Below are 19,938 nucleotides of genomic sequence, written 5' to 3'. Positions count from 1 at the left end.
TTATTTTTTGTTAAAAATTGATCACTTTGGTTTAAAAATTGTTTGGTTTTTTAATGGAAAATAATATTTTTAATCCCAAATTTAATTATTCAATGTTTGATTAAAAACTGATTTTTTTTATTTAAAAATTCAATAATTTGGTTTGAAAATTGATCTTTTTTAGTTATAAATTCAATTATTTGGTTAACAATTCATGCATTTGGCTGAAAAATTTTATTTTTTGTAGAAATTAATTTCTAGGTTGAAAATTCATCACTTTGTTTATAAATTTAAGTTTTTCTTAATCTTTTTTTTTGAAATTCAGTTCTTTTTAAATAAAAATATAACTTTTTAATTGAATTTTTCCTCATTTTAGTTAAAAATTCATGTATTTTTAAATTAAAAATACATCAGTTTTGTTGAAAATTAATTTTTTTTAAATATTACTTTTATGGTAGAAAACTGATCTATTTTAATAATAAATTTATCTTTTTGTGGCAAATTGATCTTTTTTAGTTGAAAATGCTACTATTTATTAAAAAAAATTATGTATTTTGTTGGAAAAAAAACCTTTTTCCTAGAAAATTTCTTAGATAGAAATTTATCTTTTCGGTTTAAAATTCATTTATTCCAGTTAAAGATACATAATTTTAAATGAAAATTTATCACTACTTTTAAATTCTTTTGTTTTTTAATGCAAAAATAATATTTTAAATTCCAATTATAATTATTTGATTTTTAGTTGAAAATTGATCTTTTTTATTTAAAAATTCAACCATATGTTTTAAAATTTGATCTTTTTAGCTAGAAATTCAACTATTTCATTGAGAATTAATGTATTTTAATGAAAATCGTATTTTTTTGTAGAAATTAATCTTCCCGAGTAAAAATTCATAATTTTAATTAAAAATTAATTATTTTGTTTGAAAATTAAAATGTTTTTTCTTGAAAATTATTTACTTTTTTTTAAAAATCCAGTTATTTTTAACTAAAAATATAACTATTTAAATTGAATTTTCCACCGTGTTAGTTAAAAATTAATGTATTTTTTCATTAAAAATTCAACAATTTGGTTGAAAATTCATTTTTTTTTACTGAAAATTGTAATATTTCTTTTGTGGTTGAAAATTGATATATTTTTATTCAAAAATCATCTATTTTGTACAAATTGATTTTAAAAAAATTAAAAATGCTACTATTTATTTAAGAAATTGATGTTTTTTTAAAATCTCAATTTTTTAGAAAAATAATGGTCTTGTATAAACATTAATCTCTTTTTGTTTAAAATTCATTTATTTCAGTTGAAGATAGATAAATTTTGTCGAAAATTTATCATTTTGGTTTAATTTTTGTTATGGAAAAATAATATTCTCAATTCTAAATTTAATTATTCCTTTTTTGGTTAAAACTGATCCTTTTTATTTTAGAATTTAACAATTTAATTTAAAATTTATATTTTTTAGTTAGAAATTCAACTATTACACTTAAAATTTAACTTTTTTTTGTTGCAATTTTTTTTGCAATCCAGTTCTTTTTAACAGATAGTATAACTATTTTGATTGAATATTCCATCGTTTTAGTTAAAAATTAAATTATTATTTCATAAAAAATTCATCAGTTTGGTTGAAAATTAATTTTTTGAACTGAAAATTTAACTATTCCATTTTTGACTGAAAACTGATCTATTTTAATGCAAAATTCATCTATTTTGTGGCAAATTGATCTCTTTTAGTTAAAAATTCAAATATTTAATTGAGGAATTTATGTTTTTTTTTGTTTTTAATCGTATTTTTTCATAGAAAATTAATTGTTTTGGATGAAAATTGATCTTTTCGGTTCAAAATTAATTGATTCGAGTTTATCGAGTTTATCGTTTTTATTTAAAAATTCAACAGTTTCGTTTAAAATTTGATCTTTTTTAGTTAGAAATTGAAATATTTGGTTAATAATTTATATATATTTTTTTAAAATCGTATTTTTGGTAGAAATTAATCTTCCTGGGTGAAAATTCATAATTCTAGTCAAAAATTCATTACTTTGTTTGAAAATTTAACTATTTTCTGTTGAAAATCATTTTTTTTTTAAATCTTTTTAATTAAAAATACAACTATTTCTATTGAATTTTCCATCATTTTAGTTAAAAATTCATCAGTTTGGTATGAAAATGATTTTTAACTGCAAATTTAAAGATTTCATTTTTGGTTGAAAACTGATCTTTTTTATTTGAAACTTCTAATGTTTATTTAAGAAATTGATGTATTTTTTTAAGAAAAATAATGGTCTTGTATAAACATTCATCTGTTTTTGTTTAAGATTCATTTATTCCAGTTGAAGATATAAAATTTTAGTTGAAAATTCATCATTTTGGTTTAATTTTTTTGGATAGAAAAATAAAATTTTAAAATCTAAATTTAATTATTCCATTTTTAGTTGAAAACTGACCTTTTTATTTTTAGAATTCAACAATTTGGTTTAAAATTGATATTTTTAAGTTGAAAATTCAACTATTGCAATTGAAAATTCATAATTTCAGTTAACAATTCATCACTTTTTTTGGAAATGCAACTGTTCTTTTTTAAATCAGTTATTTTTAACAGAAAATATAACTATTTTAATTGAATATTCCATCGTTTTAGTCAAAAATTAATGTATTTTTTCATAAAAAATTCATCAGTTTGGTTGAAAATTAACTTTTTGAAGTGAAAATTTTAATATTCCATTTTTGGTTAATAACTGATCTATTTTAATTCAAAATTCATCTATTTTTGTTAAAAATTCAACTATTTAACTAAGGAGTTTATGATTTGTTAATAGTCTTTTATTCATAGAAAATTATTTAAAAATTCATCTTTTTGTTTTAAAAATTCATCACTTTGGTTTAAAATTTGTTTGTTTTTTTCAACGAAAAATAATATTTTTATTGCTAAATTTTAAATATTCCATTTTTAGTCGAAAACTCATTTTTTTATTTTAAAATTCAACAAATTGATTGAAAATGTTTCTTTTTTCGTTAGAAATTCAACTACTTGGTTAATAATTTATATCTTTTGATGAAAAGTCGTCTTTTTTGGTAGAAATTAATCTTCTGGGTTGGAAATTCATCTTTTTGGCTCAAAAATCAATAATTCCACTTAAAGATTCGCCATTTTAGTTAAAAATTCATCTTTTAATCTTGAAATTCCACTATTACAGTTGAAAATTTATAATATTAGTTAAAAATTTATCACTTTGTTTGAAAATTTAACTACTTTCTTGTTTAGAAATTATTCTTCTTTTTTTTTTAAATCCAGTTCTTTTTAACTCAAAATATAACTATTCGGACTGAAAATTCCATCGTTTTAATTAAAAATTCGCGTATTTTTTAATTAAAAATTCATCAGTTTGGTTGAAAAATAATTTTTTTAACTGAAAATTTAAATATAACATTTTTGGATGAAAGCTCATTTTTTTATGTTAAAATTCAACAATTTAATTGAAATTTTTTCTTTTTTTCCATAGGAATTCAACTATTTGGTTAATAATTTATGTATTTTGTTGAAAAATCATCTTTTTGGTCGAAATTAAGCTTTCGCGGTGAAAATTGATAATTTTAGTTAAAAATTTATCACTTTATTTGAAAATTTAACTATTTTTTTGTTTGAAAATTATTATATTTTTTAAATGCAGTTCTTTTTAACAGAAAATATAACTACTTCAATTGAATTTTCCATCGTTTTATTTAAAAATTCATGTATTTTTTCATTCAAAATTCATCAGTTTGATTGAAAATTAATTTTTTCAACTGAAAATTTAACTATTCCATTTTTGGCTGAAAACTGATCTATTTTGATTCAAAATTCATCTTTTTTGTGCAAATTGATATTTTTCTAATTGAAAATGCTCTTATTTATTTAAGAAATTGATGTTTTTTTTGAAAATCGTAATTTTTTAGGAAAATAATGGTTTTGGATAAACTGTTTAAAATTCATTTATTCCAGTTGAAGATAGATAATTTTAGTAGAAAATTTATCATTTTGGTTGAATTTTTTTGCATGGAAAAATAATTTTTTTAATTCTAAATTTCATTATTCCATTTTTGGTTGAAAACTGATTTTTTTATTTTAAAATTCAACAATTTGGTTTAAAATTGATATTTTTCAGTTAAAAATTCAACTATTACAGTTGAAAATTAACATTTTAGTTACAAACTCACCAGATTGTTTGAAAATGTAAATACATACATTTTTTAAATACAGTACTTTTTAACAGAAAATATAACTATTAAAATTGAATTTTTCATAGTTTATTTAAAAATTCATCAGTTTGATTGAAAATTAATTTTTTTCAACTGAAAATTTAACTATTCTATTTTTGGCTGAAAAGTGATCTATTTTAATTCTAAATTGATCTTTTTATGTGGCAGATTGATCTTTTTTAGTTGAAAATTCTATTATTTAATCAAGAAATTTATGTATTTTATTGAAAAACCTGATTTTTTATAGAAAAATAATCGTCTTGTATAAACGTTCATCTCTTGTTGTTTAAAATTCATTTATTCCCGTTGAAGTTGAAAATTCATCATTTTGGTTTAATTTTTTTTATGGAAAAATAATTTTTTATTTTTAAATTTAAATATTCCACTTTTGGTCAAATACTCATTTTTTTTTTATTTTTAAATTCAACAATTCGATTGACAATTTTTCTTTTTTCGTTAGAAATTCAACTATTTGGTTAATAATTTATGTATTTTTATGAAAAATAGTATTTTTTCATATAAATTAATCTTCTCGGGTGAAAATTCATAATTTTAGTTAAACATTCATCACTGTATTTGAAAATTTAACTATTTTTATATATATATATTTTGAAATCCAGTTCTTTTTGACTAAAAATGAAACTATTTCAATTGAAGTTTCTATCGTTTTAGTTGAAAATGCATGAATTTTTTAATTAAAAGTCATCAGATTGGTTGAAAATTATTTTTTTCTAACTTAAAATTTAAATATACCTTTTGTGGTTAAAAGTTGTTTTTTTTCAATGAAAAATAATTTTTTTAATGCTAAATTTAAATGTTACATTTTCGATCGAAAACACATTTTATTATTTTAAAATTTAACAAGTTCATTGCAAATTTTTTTTTCGTTCGAAATTTAATAATAATAATAATAATAATTAATGTTAATAATTTATGTATTTTGATAAAAAATCGTTTTTTTCGGTAGAAATTAATCCTCTTGTTTGAAAATTCATCTTTTTGGTTTAAAATTCAATAATTACACTTAAAGATTCGCCATTTTAGTCAAAAATTCATCATTTTGTTTGAAAATTATTTTTTTTTTTTTAAATGCAGTTCTTTTTAATTGAAGATATAACTATTTTAATTGAATTTTCGATCGTTTTAGTTAAAAATTCATATAATTTTCATTGAGAATTCATTAGTTTACCTTTTACGGTTGAAAACTGATCTATTTTGATTCAAAATTCATGTATTTTGTCAGAAATCGACTTTTTTTTATTGAAAATTAGTATTTTTGAATAAAAATTCAGCTCTTTTTGTTTAAAATTAATTTATTCCAGTCGAAGATACATTTTTTATCTGAAAAATTAACTATTTTATTTTTCGTTGAAGACAGAATTTTATTTTACAAAATGCAACTATTTGTTTAAAAATTGATCTTTTCAGTTTTAAATTCAGCTTTTAGATTCAGGTATTTGGTTACAAATTTTATTTAATTAGTGGAAAAGCCTTTTTTAGGTTTAAAATTAATTTTTAAACTGAAAATGTAACTTTTCCTTTGTTTAAGATTGATATTTTTCAGTTAAAAATTCTCCTTTTTTGGTAAAAGAACAATTTCCTTGGTTTGAAATTACATTTTTGTCAGGGTTCAACAATTTAGATCATCTTTTATTCATTTCTTGAATAAAATATCTTTATTTGTTGAAAATTCGTCTTTTTAGTTAAAATTTTTTTTAAATATACATTTTTTTATTAAAAATTAATCTTTTTTTGAAAATTCAACTACTTGGATAAAAGTTAAACTAAATTGTTTAAAAAAAATTTTTTTGACGACTTATATATTTGGTTAGAAATTGAACCCATTTGCGTAAAAGCATTTTTTGGTTTAAAATTAATTTTTTAACTGATAATTTTCATTTTCCCTTTTTTTAAGATTGATCCTTTTTTGTTGAGAATTCTCCTTTTTTTTTGTAAAAAAAAAATCATTTGCTTGATTTAAAATTTCATTTTAGTTAGGCAAAAATTCTTTAGTTTTGTGTAAAATTGAGTTGTGTGTAATTTTGAGTCTTTTTTTTGTATAAATTTCATCTTTTTTAATTGAAATATAAATGATCACTTTTTGGTTAAAAACTCAAGTATTTTATTAAAAAGCCATCATCTTTAAAAATAAATGAGTAGAATTCAAAATTTACTATTTTATTAAAAATTTGTTTTTTTTTTTGTTAAATTATTTAGTTTTGCTTAAAAATTAATTTTTTTTAGTAAAAATTATTATTTTTTTTGTAGAAAATTATTTTTTTTGTTTGAAAATTGATCTTGTTGTTTTAAAATTCATTTTCTTAAAATAAAAATTCCAGTATTTCAGTTCAATATTTATCATTTTAGTTGAAAATTCATCAGTTTGACCAGAAAAATTGAAAACTTTTTTTTTTAATTTTATTTTCAGAGACAGTTACGCAGAAAAGATGACTGATTTGGAAACTCAAAAATTGGAATTGAATTCCTCACTCGAACATCTCGCTCACGTGAAAAAAATGAAAGCTCTCCATGAGTCGAAATTAGAAATTTTGCAATCGAAAATTTCTAATTTGGAGGAGGATCTGAATCAAGATTTGACCTCTCAACTCACAGAAGAAGAAGAGAGACACGTTAGTTTGTTTATTAATTATTATTTTTCATTTATTATTATATATTTGGAAAAACTAAGAATTTCCAGGGATTTTTTTTTGCGAGAGTGCTTAATTTTTTTTAAATTGCAATTTAGAAATCAATAACAATAATTTTTCTTTTTTTAAAGTCACCTTCTATTAATGTTTTTAACTATTTTGTTAAATTTTTAAACAATTATTTTTTAACTGAAAATTTAACTATGTATTTCGTTAAAAAACTTTCCAGTTTGTTTGCAATATTTGTCTCTTGACAAAGAAATATTTTTTAGTTAAAAATTTAACGAATATTGGAAATTCGTCTGCTTTTGATGAATAGAAATCTTTTTAATTATTAAAATTTAAGTATATTTTAGTTAAAATATCAACTACTATATTTTTCGTTCAGAAACTTATATTTTTTGGAATTAAAATTTAATTACTTGATTAAAAGTTAAACTTTTTAGTTCAAAATTAATTTTTTAGGTTGAATGTTTATCAATTTTATTGAAAATTCATCTCTTTGGTTGAAAACTGAGTTATTCTGTTGAAAAATTCGTTTTTTCCTTGGCTAAAAATGGTTTTTTACTGGGAATTTAATTATTACAATTTAAACTTTGACTATTTTATATAAAACTTGTTTTTTCCTCAAAATTAATTTTTTTTAGGTTGAAAGATCATCATTTTTGTTAAAAAATCGTTTTTCTGCTTGTTAAATTAAATTTTTAACCGAAAACTCAAATATTCCAGTTGAATATTCAATCAATTTAGTTAAAAATTCATGTATGACTGAAAAACTATATTTTTAGTTGAAAATTCGTCCTTTTTGGAAGAAAAATAATTTTACAGATAAAAATTTTATCTTTTTGGTCAAAAATAAAATTGCTCTAGTAAAAAATGCATAATTTTAGTTGAAAATTCATCGTTTTGGATGGAAACTCATTTTTTTTTTAACTAAAAATTTAACTATTCCTTTTATGATTAAAAATTGATCTGTTTTAGTTCTAAATTCAACTTTTTAGTTGAAAACTGAGTTTTTCTCTTGACAAATTCGTGTTTTACTTGGCTAAAAATGATTGCTTTTTTAATGCGAATATAATATTGGAGAATATAATTATTTGGTTTAAAATTTGTTTTAATTTGTTTTGTAGAAAATTAATTTTTTAAACAGACAATTTAAATATTCTATTATATTAGTTAAAAGATCTTCTTTTTTGTTTAAAATGGTATTTTTTAGTTGAAAATTCGTCTTTTTTGGAAGAAATTAATTTTCTTGGTTATAAATTAATATTTTGTTTAAAAAGTTATATTTTTGGATTGGAATTCAACTATTCCAGGTAAAGATTTGTAATTTTAGTTGAAAATTCATTCTTTGGTTCAAAATTAATTTTTTCTAACTAAAAAGATAACTATTCTATTTATGATTAAATTTATTATTTTTTCGAAAACTTGTTTTTTGTTAAAAATGAACTTTTTTAACTGACAATTTAAATATTCTATTATTTTAGTTAAAAATTCATCTCTTGACTAAAAATTCATTATTTTTGGTTAAAAATTGACCTTTTTTAGCTGAAAATTCATTTATTTTGTTGTAAGTTAATCCTTTGGTAGAAAATAAATCTCCTTGATTAAAAATATTTATTATTTTTAGTTGAAAATTCAACTATTTGTTTGAGGATTTAATTACTTTGCTGAAAATTCAAAATTTTAGTTAAAAATTCATCTCTAGTGTTCTTGAAAATTCGTATTTTGATAGAAAATTAAATTTCTTGGTTCGAAAAATATCCTTTTAGGTTAAAAATTTAACTATTTGGTTGGAAATTCATTTATATTTTTCAAAATTCGTCTTTTGGTAAAAAGTTATTTTTATTGGTTGAAAATTCATTTCTTTGGTCGAAACTTCGTCTTTTTTTTGTTCAGAATTAATTTTCGAAACTAAAAATTTAAATATTCCATTTTTGGTTTCAAAATTATATTTATTTAGCTGAGAATTCCTGTATTTTTTTATAAATTTTTCTCTTGATATAAAATTAATCTTTTCGGTTAAAAATATATATATATATATATTTTTAGTTGAAAATTCATTCATATTTTTATAAATTGATCTCTAGGTAAAAAATTAATCTTCTTGTTTGAAAATTCATTCCTGTGGTCGAAACTTCGTTTTTTTGTTGTTGTTAAAAAATCATCTTCTAAACTAAAAAATTAACTATTCCATTTTTGGTTGAAAAATTATCTTTTTAACTAAAAATTCCCTTATTTCATTTTATTCTCATCTTTTGGTCCTTTTTATATTTTTTTATCCCTTTTAGTTTAAAATTCAACTATTTGGTTGAAATTTTATTTACTTTGTTAAAAAAAAAAACAATTTTTGGTTAAAAATTCGAAATTTGTTCATGGAATATTCGTTTTTTTCGGTTGCAAATGAATCTTTTATGGTAAAAAAGTAATCTTTCTTGTTTAAGAATTCTTCTCCCTTTGATGAATATTAACTTTTCGCTTTAACAATTTTTTACAGAAAATTAAATACTGCATTTTTTGTAAAAACTTTATCGTTTTTAACTGAAAATTAATCTTTTTTACGTCAAAATAAACATATTTTGTTAATAATTCGTCTATTTTAGAAAATAATTAATCTTCTTGGTTAGAAAAATCAACTTTTATGTTAAAAACTGAAGTTTATGGTTCAATGCTAAATTCTTAATTAAAAATTTTTTTTTTAAAGATCTATCTAAAAAAAGTTGATGTTTTTTTTTTTTTTGATTGAGAGTTAATTTTTTGCGTTTAAAAATGTATCCTCTTTGGTTAAAATTGCGTACATTCAAAATTTTAATAATTTTTAAGATTGAAAATAGAAAATTTGATTTTTCATTTTGAAAATCATCCAAATTCCAGCATTTTTATTTATAATTTTTTTTTAATTAAAGTGTTTTTAATTTTGAAAATTTACAATTTAAAACTATGCCAGTTTTAAGTTTAAAATAAAAAATTTATCGTAATTCTCATGATGTACATTTGAACTTTCTTCAATTTCAAAGATTGAGAATTGAACATCTGTCTTTCCATTTTTAAAATCTGAAAAATGTAAGAATTTTTATTTATACATTATTAAAATTGAAAAGTTTTTAATTTTAAAAATCTACAATTAAAAATTATGCAAGTTTTGAATTGAAAATTTATCTTACGGCCTTTAAAATCTTAATAATGTAAAAAATTTTATTTGTCTTTCGATCTTTAAAATATAAAAAATGTTAGAATTTTTATTTATACATATTTAAAATTTAATTAAACATTTATATTTTGATCTTTAAAATCTTTTAAAAATTTAGAATTTTTATTTATAAATCTTCAAAATTGAAGAGTTTTTAATTTAGGAAATTTACAATGGAAAATTATGCAAGTTTTAAGTCTTAAAATTTAAAATACTGCAATTATGGTGATTTATTTTAGAAAATTTTTAAATTTGGAAGATTGAGAATTGAAAATTTGACTTTTTATCCTCCAATCATCAAAATTCCAGATTTTTTTCCAATGAAATTCTTTAATTAAAGTTTTTTAATATTGAAATTTTACAATAAAAAAACATGCAAATTTTAATTTTTTTAAATTTTAAATTCTGTAATTTTTATAATTTACATTCGAAATTTCGTCAATTTGAAAGATTGAGAAGAGAAAATTTGACTTTTGATCGTTAAAATCATCCAAATTTAAGAATTTTTTGAAATGAATATTGTTATATAAAATGTTTTTAATTTTTTAAATTTACAATAAAAAATTATGCAAGGTTTATGTTTGAAACTAAAAAACTTTGTAATGTTCATTATTTAAAATTTCAAAAATTGAGAATTGAACATTTGTCTTTCGATCTTTAAAATCCTAAAAATGTAAGAATTTTTATTCATACATCTTTAAAATTAAAGATTTTTTAATTTGGAATGTTCACAATAAAAAAGTATGCAAATATTAATTTTAAAAAGTTTTAATGCTGTAATTTTTATAATTTACATTCGAAATTCCTTCAATTTGGAAGATTGAGAAGAAAAAATGTTACTTTTGATTTTGAAAATCTTAAAAATCATCCAAATTTAAGGATTTTTGTTTGTACATCTTCAAAATTGAAGACCCTTTAATTTGGAAAATGTACAATATCAATAATTATGCAAATTTTAAGTTTTAACATTTAATATACTGGAAAAATGATGATTTATATTCGAAATTTCTTCAATTTGGACGATTTAGAATTGAAAATTTGATTTTTATCCTCATAATCGTCAAAATTTGAGGTTTTTAAAAATGAATTTCTTTGATTAAAGTTTTTTTAATTATGAAATTTTACAATAAAAAAAATATGTCAGGTTTATGTTTAAAACTAAAAAATATTTTAATGTTCATGATTTAACATTGAAATTTTCAACATTGGAATCGAACATTTGTCTTTCGATATTTAAAATTCTAAAAAAGTAAGCATTTTTATTTATACATATTCAAAATTTAATTAAAAACTCATCTTTTTATATTGAAACACATAAAAAAAATTTTTAAATGAAATTTATATATTATTATAATTAAAAAGTTTTTCATTTCGAAAACTTACAATGAAAAATTATGCAAGTTTCCAGTTTTAAAATAAAAAATGGTGTCATTTTTATAATTGAAATAAAAATTTCCTAATACGAAAGATTGAGAATTGGAAACTTGATTTGGATCCTCTTAATCATCCAAATTCAAGGATTTTAATTTAAACACTTTCAAAATTAAAGAGTTTTTAATTTGGAAAATTTACAATAGAAAATTATATAAGTTTTAAGTTTGAAATTAAAAATACTGCAATTATGATGATTTATATAAGAAAATTCTTCAATTTGGAAGATTAGGAATTAAAAATTTGATTTTTGATCTTGAAAATCATCAAAATTTTAAGGATTTTTGTTTATAAAGCTTAAAAATTGAAGTTTTTATTTTAGAAAATTTACAATAGAAAATTAAGGAAGTTTTATGTTTTAAAATTTTTAAAACCGAAATTATGATGATTTATATGTGAAATTTCTTCAACTTGGAAGATTGAGAAGAGAAAATTTAATTTTTGATCATTAAAATGTTAAAAATTTAAGAATTTTTATTTATACAGATTCAGATTTGAAGAGTTTTTAATTCGGAAAATTTACTATAGAAAATTATGCCAGTTTTATGTTTTAAAATTTCAAAAACTGCAATTATGATGATTTATATTTTAAATTTCTTCAATTTGGAAGATTGAGAATTAAAATTTTGATTTTTCATCCTCAAAATCATCAAAATTTAAGAATTTTCATTCATAAAAAAAAAATTTATTCATAATGTCATTTTTATCATTTATGTTTTAAATGTCTTCAATTGAAAATTTGATTTTTCATCTTCAAAATCATCAAAATGTTAAGGATTTTTATTTATACAGCTTAAAAACTGAGGTTTTTAATTTAGAAAATTTACAATAGAAAATTATGCAAGTTTTTTGTTTAAAAATTTTAAAAATTGCAATTATAATGATTTATATTTTAAATTTCTTCAATTTGAAAGATTAGGAATTAAAAATTTGAGTTTTCATCCTCAAAATCATCAAAATTCCAGATGCTTAAAAATAAATTTCTTTATTTAAATTTTTGTTATATTTTACAATAAGAAAATATGCAAATTTTAATTTTTTTAAATTTTAAATTCTGCAATTTTTATAATTTTAATTGGAAATTTCGTCAATTTGGAAGATTGAGAAGAGGAAATTTGATTTTTGATCCTTAAAATCATGAAAATTCAAGAATTTTTGTTACCGAATTTTTTCAATTAGAGTTTTCTTCATTTTGAAAATTTATAATAAAAAAACTATGCAAGGCTTATGTTTGAAACTCAGAAGAATGTTTTAATGTTTATGATTCAAATTTGAAATTTCGAGAATTGAGAATTGAACATTTGTCTTTCGATTTTTAAAATTCTAAAAATATAAGAATTTTTATTTATACATATTTAAAATTGAAGAGTTTTTAACTTGGAAAATTTACAATGAAGAATTATGCAAGTTTCCAGTTTTTAAATTAATAATGGTGTAATTTTTTATAATCCACATTAAAAATTCTTAAAATTGAAAGATTAAGAATGGAATATTTGTGTTTTGACTTTCAAAATCACAACATTTTAAGCATTTTTATTTATACAGCTTCAAAACTGAAGAGTTTTTTATTTGGAAAATTTACAATATTAAAAATCGTGCAAGTTTTCAGTTATACATTTTAAAATACTGCAATTACAATGATTTACATTCGACATTTCTTCAATTTGGAAGATTTAAAATTGAAAATTTTATTTTTCATCTTCAAAATCATCAAAATTGAAGAATTTTTATTTAAAAGTTTTTCAAAGTGAAGTATTTTTAATTTTGAAAAATTACAAAGAAAAATTATGCAAGTAACCAGTTTTAAAATTAAAAATGATGTAATTTTTATAATTTACATTTGAAATTTTTTTAATTCAAAAATTGAGAGTAGAACATTTGTATTTTGATCTTCAAAATCATCGAAATTTAAGGATTTTTATTTATACAACTGCAAAATTGAAGAGTTTTTAATTTGAAAAATTAAAAATTATGTAAGTTTTCAGTTTTAAAATGTAAAATTCGCTGGTTTTTATAATTAACATTTGAAATTTCTTTAATTCAAAGATTGAGAATTGTAAATTTGATTTTTGATCTTGAAAATCATCAAAATTGAAGGATTATTATTTAGAAATCTTAAAAATTAAAGTTTTTCTTTTAAAAAATGTATAAGATTACAAATTATCCAAGTTTTAAGTTTAAAAATATAAAATACTGCAATTATGATGTTTTATATTTGAAATTTCTTCAATTTAGAAGATTGAGAATTGAAATTTGGATTTTTGATCTTGAAAATCATGAAAATTTAAATATTTTTGTTCACAAGTTTTTTAAATAAAAGTGTTTTTAATTTTCAAAATATACAATGAAAAACTATTCAAGTTTTTCAGTTTTAAAATTAAGAATGTTGTAATTTTTATAATTTACATTCGAGATTTTTTTATTTGAAAGATTGAGAGTTGGAAATTTGTCTTTGATCTTCAAAAATCATCCGAATTTAGGGATTAAAATTTTTTAAATTTAAAGTATTAAAAATACTGCAATTATGAGGATTTATATTCGAAATTTCTTTAATTTGAAAGATTTAGAAGTGACCTTTTTATTTTTGACCTTTAAAATCTTAAAAATTTAAGATTTTTTTTTTCATACAGCTTCAAAGCTGAAGAGTTTTTAATTTTGAAAATTCACCATAGAAAATTATTCAAGGTTTCGTTTTCAAAGTTTAAATTATTGCAATTATGATGATTTATATTCGAAATTTCTTCAATTTGCAGTATTAAGAATTGAAAATTTGAGTTATTATTCTCAAAATCATCAAAATTCAAGACTTCCTTTTGATGTAATGTTCATCTTAAAATTGAAATTTCAAAAACTGCGAATTGAACATTTGTCTTTCGATCTTTAAAATCCTAAAAATGTAAGAATTTTTATTTATTCTTATTTAAAATTTAATTAAACATTTATCTTTTGATCTTTAAAATTAATAAAATTTAAGAATTTAAGAATTGAATATTTTTAATTTGGAAAATTTGCAATAAAAATTATGCAAGTTTTATGTTTTTTAAATTTAAAATACTTTAATTATTATAATTTACATTTTAATTTTTTTTAATTGAAATATTGAGAAATGAACATTTGTCTTTTTACCTTCAAAATCATCAATATTCAAGAATTTTTATTTATAAGTTTTTTCGTTTGAAGTGTTTATAATTTTGGAAATTTACAATTAAAAATTATATAAGTTTTCAATTTTAAAATGTAAAAATCTTTAATTTTTCTAATTTCTTTAATTCAAAGAGTCTTTTATTCTCCAAAATCACCAAATTTTGAGGATTTTCATTCATACATCCTCAAATTTGAAGAGTTTTTAATTAGAAAAATTCACAATATTAAAAATTATGCAAATTTTAGGTTTTAAAATTTAAAATACTGCAATGTTTATGATTTATATTCAAAATTTTGATACAAGTCGGGATGTGGGTTCTAGATTTGTCCCGACTTGATCTAAAGTAGTTGGATGGTTGAGGGCAGTGGTGCGTGCCGATAAATGGGACAGTTAAATTTCTATTTCAAAAAATTAATTTTGAATAAATAAAAACAATCGAATCTACAAGAAAGTAGTGAAATTTTCAACCAAAAAAATGAATTCAACAAATTCAAAAAAGACAAAATTTAAAAAAAAAACATGAAGTTTCAACCACATAGATAATGTTTTAACGAAAAATTGAATAGTTAAATTTTTAGTTGACAAATAATTATTCACTACAAAAAATCAAAGTTTCAACACAATATTTCAATTTTAAAGCAAAAAATTAAATTTGAAAACAAATAATTTGATTTTCAAACCAATCATATTCTACCAAAAACAGAAATTCAAAATCTTTTAAATCAATTTTAAAACAACAAAACAAAGAAAAACGAATTATCAACAAAATAGATCTTTTTTTTCAACGAAAAACGGATTCGTTATCAGTTCAAAAAATAAATTAACCATAACAAAATTTGCGGCAAAATAGTTTAATTTCCCCAAAAAAAACTTGAACCTTCAACCATTTTTTAACAAAAGAAAAGAATTTTTATCTAAAAATAGATTTTCAACCAAAGTAATTAATTCTTAATTAAAATATATGAATTTTCAAACAAGAAGAATAATTTTCTACCAAAAAAGATACATTTTTAAGTGGGAAAGGTCAATTTAAAAAAAAAGAAAATAAATAACAAAAAATTTTTAACAGAATTGTTACATTTTCAAATAAAAAAAATCAAATAAAAAAAATTTTCATAATAATTTATGCAGATTACAGTTTTTATTTGAAATTTCACGGCGGGCTTTTGTACCATGTTTGACTCAACCCTATTGCCCAGAATCAAGGAAAAATATTCTAAAAATATGTTAGTTAATTATTAAGATGTTACAAAGACTTTTTTTACAATTAAAATAAAATTGTAAAAGCTAAATTTTAAAATGAGTATTTTAAAACATTAAAAATTTTGTAAAAATTTCATACAAAAAAATAAGTATTATCAGTTTGTTTTTAAATTTATAAAAATATAATTATTATAAGATTTTTAAGAAAATTACAAAAAAAAAACATTTTTAAATATAGCAGATGTATCAGAAAAGATTCCAAGAGATTTAAAAATAAATTTTAAAGGATATTTAAAAGTATTAGGAAAGATTCGAGTATTTTAAAAAGATGTTTAGTAATTTTTAACAAGTTTGGAAGAAATCAAGAAATATTTGATAAATATTCGGAAATTTTTGAATATTTCTTATCTATTTAAAACGTATTAAATTCTTTCAAATATAGTTAAACTGTCTTGAATTTGTCTCAAAATTTGGAAAAATCATTAAAAGTGTAAAAAAAATTGCCTATAATCCTCTAAATATGCCCAAGCATTTTAAGAAAATTTGTTTATTTTCTTTAACCTTTCGAGATTCTTTTAAAGCTCCTAAAGTTAATCCTACGTTTCTAAAACTCTTCTAATATTTAAATTCTTTTTGAATTTCATCAACTCTATTAAATATTTCTTGAAATTGCTAGATTATTCACGTTTCATTAAACTTTTAATCTTACCAAATTGAAACTTTTCGCTTTAAAATCTTCTACGCTCTTCTTTTAATTTTTAGGTAATCCTTTAATATGTTAAAAACCTATTTATTTTTCTCTTAAAGTACAGTTTTCAAAATAAAAAATCACTAAAAATTTTCACACGAATTCAGGAAAATAATTTTTTTTTCTTAATCTTGTCAGACCTCATAATCTTCTAATCTTTAAAAATTATTAGAATTTTTCCTGACTTGTTTTTCATTTCACAAAATTTTTAAAAATTGCCTTTACAATTTTTTAGATTCTTTGACAATTCTGAAATCGTGTTAAATTTGAGATCTTTTTAAATATACCCTTAAAATTAATTCTTCGAAATAAAAAATTATTTTAATTATTTTTAGAAACCCAAAAAAATATTTTATTTTTATTTTCGTGAAACCTTACAAAAATCTTTATAGGTTTGAATTATTTTTGAAACGTTCTAAAATTGTCTAAATACCTCTTAAACTTACTTAATTTTGAAAGTGCATCTTTCACAATTACTCAAATTTAAAAGGACATTTTTTAAATCAACATATACTTTTAAAAAATGTGTAACAAAATTACACAAGAAGGCTCGATAAGAATTATGTTCCTTAATTCAAGATGGAAAAAATTGACTTACAATCTTCTACATTTTTCCTAGGAATTTTAAGAATAATAGTTTTACCTCCATGAATTCTTTTTGAATTCCTTTTTAAATTTTTCGTTAAAGTACATTTGTTAAAATTAAAAGCCCTGAAATTTTTTCACACGAATCTTCAAAATCTTCCAGATTCTTCCTTGACAATTTTTGAAATCATTGGAAATGTATTGAAATTTTTAAAAATAATCCCTTAAAATTTATTTTTCAAGATAAAAAATTATTTTAATTATTCCTATAGGAACCTAAAACATTTTGTTTTTTTTTCATTTTCGTGAAACCTTACAATATTTTTAAAACATCTTTTTATGTTTTAATTATTTTTGAATTGTTTCAAAATTTCTGAATATCTCTTAAACTTACTCAAATTTGAAAGTACATTTTTAAACCAACATATACTTTAAAAAATTGTGTATTTATGTTTCATCCTACTTTAAATTAACCCTGTTTAAATTTGACAATTAAAAATAATTAAAATAAGAAACACGTAATAAGGGCGCTTTTTAAAAATTATTATTTAAATAATTACGCAAATCCTTGACAGGTAATGCAACTTTTGAAAGAGTTGAGTGCTTTACGTAAACAAATTCGAGAAAAGGAAAAGATAGTTACTCCCTTAAGAAACAAGAAAGAAAATGCAGAAAGTTTTTTAAATGACGAACGAAGAAATAAGGAAGCAGAAGAGTACGGAGAAGAAAAAAAGTATTTTATTTCTCAGCGGGAAGAACTAACGAAGAATATTGAGATCCGAAAATCGATGATTTTCAATTTAAATAAAGAAGATCCTGATTTCGAATATGAATCTAAGTTGAGAAATGTTAATTTAAATTTAGAGAACGTGAAGAAGAAGGTATGTTTTTTTTTTTTAATATTTTTTTGTAAAATTCCATTTACAGATCGATTTTTTTTTCTCAGAAAAAAAGTTTTGAGAAAGAACTGGAAAAAGTAGTACAAGAAAAGGAGGAGCTTGAGAAAAAATTAAAAATTCTTGACCGTTTAATGTCAGAAATTGATACGAAAATAAAGGAGCTAGAAAATGAGCGATCACAGTTCGTGGAGAAAATTCGCAGTCTCGCTTTTACCAAGTCTGTTTCGAAAAACTTTGAAAAATTTTCTGCGCTAGATTTAGAGAGAAAACTCGAAAAATTGAATACGAAAATTCGCAAGATGAAGTAAGTTTTTAATTTTATATTACTGTAATTATTATAATTATTTTTTTTTTGTTCCTTGATCAGTAATATTCAAATAGAATTTTTTATTAGCGGAATAAAACTGAATTTCAGATACATTTTTTAAATTTATTAATTTATTTTAAAACAAAAAAATGTATCTTACAATAAAAGATTTAAATTTTTAATTAAATAATTTACGTTTTAAACATAATAGTTGAATTTTCAATCCAAATAATAAATTTTCAACCAAAAAGTGTCATAGTTTATATTTCAATAAAAAAATATGTTTATACAAAAAAGAAAAGGATTTTTCAACCAAATTTTATGTCGTAATAAAATGGAAAATTCTTCAATTATTTTAAAAGTGTTCAAAATAAGAATTCTTAAATTTGGATAATTTTGAAGATCAAAAGAAAAAATGTTCAATTCTCAATGTTTCAAATTAAAAAATTTTAAATGTAAATTATAAAAATTAAACCATTTTTAATTTTAAAACTAACAACTTGCATAATTTTTCATTGAACATTTAAAAAATTAAAAACACTTTAATTTTTTTTGAACTTATGAAAAAATTCTTAAATTTTGATGATTTTTAAGATTTTTAAGATCAAAATTGAAGAAATTTTGAATATAAATAATTATAATTGCAGTTTTTTATATTTTTAAACTATAAAATTGAATAATTTATACTCTTATCAATTTTATAAAACAATTATAAATTTATTTATACAATTATAAATTAAATTATAATAATTTGAAACTTGCATAATTTTTTATTGTAAGCTTTCAAAATTAAAAACACTTTAATTTTTTTTAACTTAGAAATAAAAATTCTTAAATTTTGATGATTTTCAGGATCAGAAATCAAAATTTCAATTCTCAATCTTTCAATTTAAACAATTTAGAATATAAAAATTACATCCTATTCTTAATTTTTAAACTGGGAACTTGCATAATTTTTCTTCGTAAATTTTAAAAATAAAAAATACTTCAATTTGGAAAACTTTTAAATAAAAATGCTTAAAATTCTGTGATTTTGAAAATCGAAAATCAAATTTTCAATCTTTTAAAATGACAAAATTTGGTATATAAATTATAAAAATTACTGTATTTTAAATTTAAAACCTCTAAAACTTGCATAATTTTTAATTTTTAATTCAAGAAGTTCAAAATGTAAATTATAAAAATTAAAGAATTTTGCATTATAAAAATGAAAACTTGCAATATTTTTAATTGTAAATTTTCCAAATTAAAAACTCTTCAATTTTGAACATTTATAAATAAAAATCCTTAAATTTTGATGATTTTCAAGATTAAAAATCAAAATCTCAATTATAAAGTTACACGACATCCATAATTTTTAAACTTGAAACTTGCATAATCTTTCTTTGTAAGTTTTAAAAATTACAAAAACTTTACATTTTTTTAAAACTTATGAATAAAAATTCTTAAATTTTGATCATTTTCAAGATCAAGAATGAAATTTTCAAATCTCAATCTTTTAAATTGAAAAAATTTTCGTGTATAAATCATCATAATTGCAGTATTCTAAATTTTTAAACTTCAAACTTA

At 19.6% G+C, this 19,938-nt stretch overlaps 1 protein-coding gene across 1 annotated transcript in view; it reads left to right on the top strand.

The window, feature by feature from the left end:
• The window catches only part of LOC117177395 (structural maintenance of chromosomes protein 3-like), a 74,254-nt gene that overhangs the window by 45,499 nt on the left and 8,817 nt on the right, over positions 1-19,938 (top strand). The window contains exons 13-15 of the mRNA XM_033368053.1: positions 6,642-6,843; positions 17,739-18,044; positions 18,110-18,366. Of these exons, the coding sequence (XP_033223944.1) occupies positions 6,642-6,843; positions 17,739-18,044; positions 18,110-18,366 (765 nt within the window). The remainder of the gene's footprint in view (positions 1-6,641; positions 6,844-17,738; positions 18,045-18,109; positions 18,367-19,938) is intronic.

The sequence above is a fragment of the Belonocnema kinseyi genome, chromosome 1 (genome assembly GCF_010883055.1).
Source record: "Belonocnema kinseyi isolate 2016_QV_RU_SX_M_011 chromosome 1, B_treatae_v1, whole genome shotgun sequence".
Classification (NCBI taxonomy): domain Eukaryota; kingdom Metazoa; phylum Arthropoda; class Insecta; order Hymenoptera; family Cynipidae; genus Belonocnema; species Belonocnema kinseyi.
The sequence above is the reverse complement of the archived record's forward strand: the minus strand, read 5'-3'. Positions and strand labels throughout refer to the sequence as shown.